This window comes from Scomber scombrus, chromosome 7 (assembly GCF_963691925.1).
Source record: "Scomber scombrus chromosome 7, fScoSco1.1, whole genome shotgun sequence".
NCBI classification, from domain to species: domain Eukaryota; kingdom Metazoa; phylum Chordata; class Actinopteri; order Scombriformes; family Scombridae; genus Scomber; species Scomber scombrus.
The window spans coordinates 25,547,571-25,558,519 of NC_084976.1; the positions used below are offsets into that span (position 1 = coordinate 25,547,571).

At 38.1% G+C, this 10,949-nt stretch overlaps 1 protein-coding gene across 2 annotated transcripts; it reads right to left on the reverse strand.

Moving 5' to 3' along the window:
• Positions 1-3,509: 3,509 nt before the first annotated feature.
• On the reverse strand, positions 3,510-7,568 carry ethe1 (ETHE1 persulfide dioxygenase). Of its 2 annotated transcripts, XM_062422841.1 has the most exons (8): positions 7,418-7,568; positions 6,998-7,227; positions 6,092-6,236; positions 5,433-5,581; positions 4,735-4,864; positions 4,461-4,550; positions 4,044-4,160; positions 3,510-3,850 (listed from the first exon to the last, which is right to left on the reverse strand). In XM_062422841.1, exons 2-8 carry the CDS (start codon positions 7,205-7,207, stop codon positions 3,804-3,806), a joined length of 888 nt encoding a protein of 295 aa, XP_062278825.1. In that variant the 5' UTR covers positions 7,208-7,227; positions 7,418-7,568; the 3' UTR covers positions 3,510-3,803. The 2 variants fall into 2 exon arrangements, with proteins under 2 accessions (XP_062278825.1, XP_062278824.1); XM_062422840.1 differs by lacking the exon at positions 7,418-7,568 and having other exon boundaries at positions 6,998-7,411.
• Between the last annotated feature and the right edge of the window lie 3,381 nt (positions 7,569-10,949).

Sequence of the window (10,949 nt, forward strand, 5' to 3'; positions counted from 1 at the left end):
CAGGTTCATCAGGGTCATTATAGCTCATTTTTTAGTAAAGCAGCAGCTATTATCTGTAGCATTTTTTTTTTTTTTTTTTAGAAAACAGCCATTTGGTCCATTAAAAGTGACCTCAGATATGCATTTTGTAATTTCTTCCAGCAGAGCCCATAAAGCATGGTGTTTAGTGCACTATGGGGGATAAACTGAGGGGATAAACTCCTTTCGACACAACCTCAAAGTGAATGTTTAGGCGGAGGACTTTCCCTTTTAGTTAAGCAATGAGAAATAATAAACTAATATCCTATTCAATAGCCACTTCTAACATAGGCTCCAGCCCCCCATGTGAAGATGGATAACAGGTAACGCCCATCAGCCTGTTAGTTTAGCATAGCACAAAACTGGAAACACAGGAAAAACAGTGAAATTGTAACAAAATCTGCTAACACATTATATCGTGTTTGTTAAATCCACATAAAAAGCAAAGTGGAAAAGTGGAAAAGTGGATAAGTGGAAACGACCCATAACCTCAGGAAATTGTTGTCTTTGCCCTTTGGTGTTTGTATGGATTGAACAAATAAGATATAATGAGTAACTTAGTAAGCTTTGGAGGTGCTGATTGGTGGGTTAAGTGCTTACAACATTAAAACTGTCAACAATGTCAGCAATAATAAAAACTTCCCTTGTAACACATCTGACACAATAAACACTTGTCTGGTAAATGGTGATAAAAATCAATTTTAAAAAAGTGTCACAAAAACTAAGATGGCTCAAGAGGAAATAAACTACCTCAAATGCCAAGTCTTTCTTTAGAATCAAATGACTGTCGCTTCTCTGTGGCATGAAACAGGAAATGCAGCTGTAAGAAGAGTCTGAGTGATGAAAGCATGTTTCAGGTCAAGTCGTTTTTATTTATATAGCTCAATATCACAAAGCAGAAATTTGCCTCAGGGGGCGTTTATGTTAACAACAATACAACATCCTCTATCCTTAGATCCCTTTAATTGAAAAGACATTGAACTGGAGTGTTACAACTGAACCCATTCTCTCCTTACAGATTCATTTCCAGTGTTTCTGTAAGACCGCAAAAATTATGCTAACACATGAGCCATTAAATACTATTGAGTGTCTTACTTAGAAAACAATGATAGCATAAAGGTAAAAACATAAATACTGTATATAGCAGTGCATTCAAAAGTGCCACACTGTTTCTGTATAATACAGTAGACTCATCAAAAGTCCCTGCAGGAAATTAGAGTGGTAATATAGACATCATGAAATATGCTATTAGATATTCCATGACCGTCAAGGCTGTGTGACTTACTACTATTAGAAATCCCATGACATAGATGACTGGGAATATGTACATATACAAAGTGCTTTAACATTACCACAAACACTGTAAGTCCCTATGGCGGTCTTATATTGATCCCAGAAGAGATTAAAATACCATAAAGTATTACACATCACTATAAAGCTAGCGTTGAGAAACACTGCACTGTAAATTCCTGTAGAAATGTTAGTTAGTGATTCTACTAAGGAGTTAAGAATAAGTCTAGCAAAAGCAATACACATTATTGGTATAATAGAAACTAAAAAGTGGAAAGTACAAAACAAATCCAAACTAAGCAGCACATATACACTTAAAGTTCCTATAGGAGTATTTTCTTTAAGGTCTGTACAGCAAAATCTGCTCTCTTCACTCTGAGGGCTGTATCGCCCTGACTGGCCTCTTTACAGCTCTTTCTGAATGAGTTGGTAGTGTAATAGATTCTTTCCAGTGACATGTGGCCGGTGTGGGAGAGAATGGGCAGCAGGTTCGTGGTGGCGCAGTGTAAGTGGTGTCGAGGGAGAGACTGAAAGAGGGCTGGCAGATGGGTGACACAGAGTGGGTGAAAGGACAGCTGGCACCTTAACTCTAAAGCAGCAGAAAAACACAAGAGAATAGGACCATTTTACGTGGAAGTGACTGTTCCACTAAAGCAACATATCTTTAGCAACGGTCACACACGTCCTGTTTAGAATGGAAAGTAATACAGGTGTCTGTTAGTGAGTGCAGTAGGTGAAGCAGAAGGGCTGCCCCATAATGTTGTTTGTCTCAAGTGCTGACAGAGACAGCTGGTAGATGGTGTGAGTGTGTATGCAGGTTGCACCAACAAAGAACTCTGACCCACGCTTTATTTAATGTTAGACACGTCTTCTTCAGTAACAAAGTTACTGAGCATCTTCTGAGGAGTGACAGGAATTTATTTCACGGCTAAAACATCAAATACATTCATGTATTGACTTACCCAGATAACAATAAGAAATGCAGCTGTAGTCAGATTAATAACAGCTGTTTGGTATACTGCATATCTAATGGCCTTATAAATAAGGATGCGCAAATCCAACTTTTTCCCCACGATAGTTTCATACGTTTTTTCCGATACCATGTACAACTATCATATAATAATGTTCACAATTTTAAAAGCTCGCTGCAAGAAACTCATCACTAGTAAGAGGAGGAAGTATTCAGATCCTTTACACACAAGTACCGGTAAGTCGCAATGCTACAATATAAAAATACTCCATTACAAGTACTGTTTTTATCAGCTTGCATGTTAAAGCAGGTCAACGTGAAGCTACTTTTACTTACTTTATATACTGTGTTTTTATTCTATAACAATTCATGTTTTGTTAACGGATCATTTTTGGTATGTAAAAGTACATCAATGTTGCACTTTTGAACAACACTTAATGCACTTCATTACATTCTACCACTGATCATGTTAGTCATTATGTGTTTAAAAGTTTATATGAGGATGAGTTCTAAAAACTGAGTCAGCGCTCCACTGTGATTGAATAAATGTAAGCAAGATGTAGAAAAAGACTTCTGTAATAGCATTAACTGTAAAACAAACAAAAAACTGTATTTAATATGGATTGGTCACATCATGGTCAATACCCAATCTGCTTCATGGCAAAAGTAAAAATATTAACTGGTACTGGCCAGTCCTTCACTATCATACAGGATACATGTACATATACTGTAGTTGTACATGTAGTTGAGTCAGAGGCCGGCACTCCCAAACAAACCTGTCTTACTGGCAGTACTAGTGAGCAATTAAATGCTGTGAGCAGTGTGTACGGAACATCTGGAAATCCAGAGGCACTCGTCATTGGTGATACTTGGCATGGATCTTATTGTGATAATGAGACACCGTTGTCTCTTCTAGAGAAACAGTTGAGAACACAAACACATGGTCATGACATGCTTTCAACTTTCGCAATGGAAACATTAGCCCTCAGTGATGTAGTATGCATGTTTCATTTCTGCTATGCAAAAAAAAAAGCCGTGTCGGCTGGCAGCAGTCTTAGGTGATTGTGTGTCCGGAATCACTGAAAAGGCTGTGTGGAAGAGCTCAATTGTCTAAGTTAAGCATTCATGAATACTAAACCAAATCTTTACAGGAACATTCCTATCTGAGCTTTCCTTAATGTAAATTCCCTCCACAATTCTGCTATTAATAAAAACACAGCTGAATAAAGACTTAAATTGCTCAGAATTAAATTTAATCCAAATTGAAATGCATGTACCTCACGCACATTTTAAAAATAGATTGCATCTTTATTTTAAGCATGATCTCAATGATGTCAGAGGTTGCACTCCAAATGATGACAGCTTTTCAAATATACATCTTTAAATTTACATGTAATATACAATACAATAAAGCACTTAATGGTTGGCAGATTTGGTTAATCCTGTGCGTACATAAATGTGTAAAGTTTTATCATTTTGTGATGACTTAGTTGATTTGATTAACAGCCTCCCTTTTGTAGAACATTCACACTTCATGTATTCCACAAACCAGATTAGCAGGCACTGAAATATCTGCAAAGGAAGAAGAAAAACAGACTGTTTTCAGAAGTATGAGCGTGGTGATAAGCAAGAAATTTCAATTATTTGGGTGCAAGACCAGTGCAGTGAGGTGTCAAAGCCTTTAAAATATTTTGGCACAGGAATCTGACTTCTGGTGGCTGGAATGTAGATGATGGGTTCTTGTTAGGTTTTGAGTGTTTCATACCTATTTTAGCAGGCTTTTTGAGATTAAGATTGTTCATGATGTTCACAAACTCCTCCAGGCTCTTGGTCAAGCGCGGGTTAAACTTGCGCTCCTCACCGACCGTAGACGCCGTCTGACCTGATACACAGAGACAGACGCAGCTCGATATGTGATCTATGGCAACTGTGAACTTAATGTTTGTCAGCTGTTGAACCTTACTCGTCAATCAAAGCAAATATTAGTTTCAGAAAATTCGGAGAAATCACATGTTGCTGACAGACAATGGGGGGGGGGGGGGGGGGGGGGGGGGGGGGATAAATGTTGGCTTTACTTTTCTATGTTGGTGCTTAAAATCTGTCTATTTACATAACCAGTTTTCAAATCAGTGAGTCCAAGAGACATGACATAAATGTACAAATGTGAGAATATTCACCCAACCTAAGTAGTCATGTGCTGGGTAGACGAGGCACTGGTCAGGCAGGGTAAAAATCTTCTGATGGACTGAATTGTAGAGCTTTTTAGGGCAGCCTAAATAAGAGAGAAAATGTTGCAAAGATTAGATGTTCCAAAAGTAGACAGGTGTAATACTGCCATCTTGTGTCCTTTTAGCAGCATTACAAAAATAATGGCTTTCACTGTAGCCCGGTTGAGGAAAAACAAATCATGAAATTCCATATTTGCTGAGAATATTAGGACAAGAGTATAGGTCTACCCTGCTGGAAGTCTGTCCTGCCACAGCCTCTGATGAGCAGAGTATCCCCAGTGAAAGCCATGCTTTGATCCCCTGACACCAGCGTCATACAACCGTCAGTGTGTCCCGGTGTCTCAATCGCTGTCAGATACTAAATGGGAGAACAGACAGAAGTCAACTGTTGAGTCTATTTTAGTAGTTTCAACAAAATAAGGCAAGTTATTTACAGATCAACAAAAGGTGCTCTGATAAAATGAAAAGTTTACCAGGCTGACAAAGAGTCATGTTTACTATATTCCAGTTTACATTTTGACACACTGTTAGATCTGAACAAAACCACTGGAGTTGCAACTATTAGTTAATTAATTGACTAGTCAATCACCAAAAAAAAATTAATCGGTAACTATTTTGATTATTGAATAATCTTTTCAGTCACATTTTAAGCTAAAATGCCCCAAAATGTGCCAGATTTCTGCTTTAAAAATGTAATAATCTTATGTATTTCTTTGTCATACATAACAGTAAACTCTGTGTTTTGTACTGAAGAGTAGACAAAACAAGACCAGATCTGACATTTTATAGAAAAAATGATTAACAATAATCTGCCAATTAATCAATAGAGAAAATAATTGTTAGTTCCAGCCCTACTAGCCAGCTTTAATCTCTCTAAATTTAGGATTATGGATTTTGAATTTGCGTTACACATATCTTCTTCTTACATGTTTTCCAAATGTGATCTTATCTCCTTCAGCCAGGTGGATATCTGCAGAGGCACCACTGAATTTGGAGATGGCACTTTTCAGCCCAACCAATCTTTTCTTCATCAACCCAGTGCTTGTGATGTGGTCCGCGTGACAGTGGGTGTTTACTATCAGAAAAAGAAGATGGTGTGGTTTACCAATTATTGAATCCAAGCTAATTTTAATAAAACAAACCTTTTTAGTGTTTTTTCTGTGTCTGATGTAAGTGATACACTTGCAAACATTTTTCATAATGTGTTAAATGTAACAATATTGGAAAAACTACGTTTGAACACACTGTCTCATTAAGGTGAATGGTAAGGTGGTGTGTCCAAACTTTTGACTCATACTGTAGATGTACAATATATGATCCAGCTCTTGTCTACTAGGACTCTTCTGAAATTAGTTAACCACAATCTGCAGTGTACAACTGTCCGTGAGTTTGGCCTGGCTGAGTTCAGAGTTTTGGGAAGACTGAGCTTATCATGCTGCCTCACAGTGCCATGATTAGTAAATCCAAAGCAAATTTTAGCCCCAATATTTCAGGACAAGCAACAAGATTTTGGAAAAGCTCAATGGCTCATTAGAGAATCTGGAATAAAGCCATATGTCTTTGTCACGCTGCAGAAGTTAGCTACCTGCTACTTTTAGATTAAGACCCAGTTGATGTATGAGCTTCAGGTCCCTGTCAATGGTCTCCAGCACAGGATCAATGATGATCGCATCTTTGGTCTCTGTGTCAGCCAGCAGGTAGGTGTAGGTGCTGCTCTCCGTCTCAAACAGCTAAAAAGAAACAGATTAGGGCGGAGCAATAAATAACAAAGCATGGACACAGGTAGTCATCATGTTTACAACTGCAGTTTTTCCTGTTCAATACTTAAAGGGAGATGTTGACTTGTTAACAAAACTATCTCAACTCAAGGTCCACTTTCTTGCTTGCTCTGGAGCTTTTGAGCATACCACATCCTCCTCTCAAGGAAATGTACATTACCAAACTTAACATGACATGGTCGAAAGTGAGGAATAAACAAGTAAGTAGACCTTGAGTGGCAGTAATTTGTCATATACTCTTGACAAGCCCCAAAAACATCTGTCTTGTACTGTGAGGCTGTTTAAGGCAGGACGAGATAAGTGTCATCATAATAACATTACAGTAACTTTACATTCATCACGTTTGCCATTTTGTTGCAGCAAAACAAATTGAAAGGACTGATTGCACCAACACAATCCACAAACACGAACCTGTAAACTATTTTTTATCTCAGTATAAACAAACAGCTGTGTGTGTGTGTGTGTGTATGTGTGTGTGTGTGTGTGTGTGTGTGTGTGTGTGTGTGTGTGTGTGTGTGTGTGTGTGTGTGTGTGTGTGTGTGTGTGTGTGTGTAAAATCCAGTACTGAAGCTAATGGCTAACACCGCCTAGCTCGCTCGCTTCCTGAACCTTAAATGCAAAATAATATTTAACCATCATCTCGGGTAACTCTGAATGTTAGCAGAGAGTTTAACCAAAACAAAGAAAACACTCCTATTAATAATCAATGCCACCTGTCTGAAGAGCAGTCCTTTGTGCAGCGCCATCCTGGAGCAGTACGACCTGCTGAAAGGTATTAGCGGGGCTTCGCCAGCACTCACGCCGGGACAGACGCGCCTGTTCTGGGCTGCAGAGTAACTCGAGGCCTCGGTGTTCGTTCGGAGGCGAAGCGTGAGAGCCAGAGCCCGCTGAACTGGCTTCACACTGCTCATTACTGAACACATTGTCGCTCGTCTGCAATGTCCTGGTAATGATGCACTGGTAGGTTATTATCAGAAGTGGGAACAAGTTGAAAATCAGCAGCAGGTTCAGACGCATTCAAGCACCTGAGCGTGCAAAGATATGTCGCTAACTTTAGCTGCGTTTGCCTTGAGCTGAAGGAAGATAAATTCCTTATAATACTCTTCAGTGCTGTTTTGAAGCAAAGTTCTCACCTTGGCTGAACTCCGAAACAGTAATGGTGTGACACAGTGTCAGTCACATTTACAGCAGCTGTAAATAGTGCCATTGCCAATGTTTCTGTTATTGAGTAACATGTGGGCTAGTCCAGTATAGTCCTGCAGGTCAACTTCCTCCAAAGTCATAAGCGGATCAGACCTGTTACTACACATGCATAGGACACTAAACACACACTGTCTGCAGCACACAACCACATACACACACACGCACTGTCTGCAGCACGCACACACACAGAAATAGAGTCAGGCAGCATGGCCTACGTGACTGTTATCATCTGCTAATCAGTTCGACTCATACCACCCAAACTAAAGCCAAGTTACAAAGAAACATAAATTGCTGTCATCTGACAATAAAATGCCTTAGCTGAAAAATCACATTAATAAGAAAAATAGAATTGACCAAAATAAAGATATTTTGGGAAGATCTTTTCTCATTACTGAGGACTACAGTGCATGTTATAGCCCAGTCAATGCTGCAGCTTTGTGGCCAATATTACACCAAACTATCTGACCCATCAGATTCTGTCACCTTCATGTCAGCAATAGACTACTACTGCTACAGCAAACTTCAAAAAACATACTTTAACACATACTTTATCTTTATAGCTGTTACCAAAAATAGTACATCTCTATCATATGAAAAAAACAAACATTGTTTTTTGTATAAGAACTGCAACACTTAGTCAATTAATCAATGTGTTGATCCAAAGAAAATTCAGAAAATCGTCAACTATTTTGATAATCGATGAATCATCTTGATGGATTACTTTTAAAGAGACAATGCTAAAACTCTCTGGTTCCAGTTTCATAATGTGAATGTTTTCTGGTTCATTTAATCCTCTATGATGATAAATGCAATATTTTTGGATTATGGAGCATTGGCCGACACAAAACACATTTTAGATTGCATCTTAGGTTTTGGGAAACATTGATCAACATTTGTCACCATTTAATGACAGTTTATACCAAACAACTAATTGATTAAACAAGAAAAATAATCAACAGATTAATTAAAATAGTTGCAGTTCTACTATTTATTCTTTCTTTTCTGCGGCCTTAGGCGGGAACTGACTTTTTTCGTGTTTTTGTGTTATTGTTTGGTATTGTTGATACATCTGGTCAGTGTTTTTGATTAGATTCAAATATGGAGTCTTTGTTTCTTGCATCAGTTTATTTAGTTTATTTACAGTATTAATACTTTATCTGTCAATACCTGGTTGACCCTTTGGTCTTTCATGTAGTCACCCCAAAGCAGAGAATCTGAAGGCGCAGATTTTTCAAATCATAAACATTTGTGACCCTAAAATAAAGTAATTCCTTAATGTTTACAGTGGCAAGTTGTTCACAGTTTTTTTTGCCATCAACAAACATTGTAGATCTCTTTAAGTGTGAAGTATCTCTTTAATGCCTTTTTAATCTAAATCACCTTGTGACACACATTGTTGGCATTTCTGTACTAACATTTCTTGTAACGTATTGTTCAACAACCAGAGCACATTAAAATGGATATACCTGAGATAAGCTAATATTGGCGAAGATCACAGTATACCTACTACTGCGTACTACTATTATAGTAATTTTGGTTTACTTTATAACCAACAACACAGACATGCAACTACAGGTGATCTGCTTCTTTATTTTCAGTTATCTCAGTTTTTAGTTAGGTCTCCGGTTCTGAAGAGGTGTCAGTCATAGCTGTTGTGGTCTCCTCCAAGTTCTCCGGTTTGCTTTGCTGCAAAAATTGAAAAAAAAGCATCACCATAAAATATAGTCAAATATATTTCCATGAATGAAACAAATGTAAATGTATTGTATGGTTAGAGGGCCTTATGTCAATAAAACTAATCCAGTAAGTTATCACAAGTTACAGTGACTGTGGCACGCCTTAATCGAAGCATGCTACATGCATTTATTGTCTAAAGTGTTTATTGATCTTTATACCTAATATATGCTACTGAGGCAACTTTCTTTCTCTTTCCACTTCAGCATATTGCTTAATAGTAATTCTCAGGCAGAAGAAGCACATAAAAGACAATACGTTCCACTTTTGTTAAACTATTTTCTTCATATCACAATCCGAACAGTTATCAGTTAAAGCAACACATTGTATTCCTATAACCAGCTTTAGAAAGAAAGTAAAATTGTTCACTCCCCTGAATTCATGATTCAAAATAAAAACAATGTCATTGGTGTCATTTACGTTTACATTTTAAATTATTCTGATCTATAAGCACCATCACTAAACAAAGCCACTAAGTGTGATGAACATTTGCATGGAGGTAAATATCTAACTGCATACAGGGGAAATATATTAAAAATGTTTTATGTCTGGAAGGGTGTAACTGTTGTTGAAGAATCACTTTATAGTACCTCTGTATATCTTCCAACCCAATGCACAAGTTGGGTTATTCTGCTGTAGACGCCTGGTTTATTGTGTCGTCCACAGCCCTCACCCCAACTCACCACCCCTGCCAGCCTCCAGTCCCCACTGGCTGTCTCACACACCAGGGGTCCACCACTGTCTCCCTTAACACAGGACACATGATTTATCAAACATTATAGATCAGGTTTTGAATTGTGTGTGAACATTTAATGGTGACTGACGTTAAACTAGTGCAAATTTGACCTGGTGACAAACATCCTTCATAAAACTTTATCAGGCAGGTTTATGTGGAGATTTTATGTCACCTGGCAGGAGTCCACCCCTCCGTCCATGGTGCCAGCACAAATCATCCGAGGAGTGAGGTGCGCCCCATAGACGCTCGAATGGGAGCAGACAGATTGAGCTATCACCTTGACCTGAGCCTGCCTCAGCTCACTTGTGACAAATCCTGACAGAGAACAGAGAGTGAAAGTATTAAAGAAAGACTGTGATGTGAGGATGTGAGAAAATGCCCTATAATGTGTCTAAAACACCTCAGAAATACCTTAGACAATAAGCTGAAAGAGCGCCTTTACAAACTAAGCAGCTGCTTCGCACCTTGAGGGGAATGTTTTCACTTTATTTCATCATTTAACATTTTAAATGATATTCATTCTAAAAATTCATGCTGTATTTTTTATATATGTTTTTTGTTTTCTTCATTGATTAAAATTTTAGTTGATTGTTGCTTCCTGTATTTGCATATTGTCAAGTTATTGATAGTTTTTGTTCTGGTAAAAGCAATGGGGAAAAAAACTGAAGGTTATTATTGAAGCTAAGTGGCAAATGATTTAGTGTTCTTGTTTAAATTGTTAATGATGACTAGAAGAGTCAAATTGTTTTTAGACCCCCAAAGGGCTTGCTGAAGGAACATAGAGCAAACTGTAATTTATGCTTTATATCTCATGATAGGAGTCAATTATTACAGTGAACTGGCACAAGGAAACAGAGATCATGGAAGAACTGGCACCAAAGAAGGTGCTACACACCTAAATAACACACTCAGAGAGGGTTTGTGCCAGTGTAACACACCTCCTTCATGAATAAATCCCCAGCCTGTGATCCAACAGGATGCTCCGGGAGGAA

What these genes read in the sequence shown, in the direction of transcription:
- ethe1 (XM_062422841.1), bottom strand. Translation starts at nt 7,207, where the DNA reads ATGTGTTCAGTAATGAGCAGTGTGAAGCCAGTTCAGCGGGCTCTGGCT. An exon ending in CCCAGCACATGACTACTTAG is followed by an intron (nt 4,161 to 4,460) that starts GTTGGGTGAATA and finishes TCTGTGTATCAG; the next exon opens with GTCAGACGGCGTCTACGGTC. An exon ending in CAAAAAGCCTGCTAAAATAG is followed by an intron (nt 3,851 to 4,043) that starts GTATGAAACACT and finishes CTTCCTTTGCAG; the next exon opens with ATATTTCAGTGCCTGCTAAT.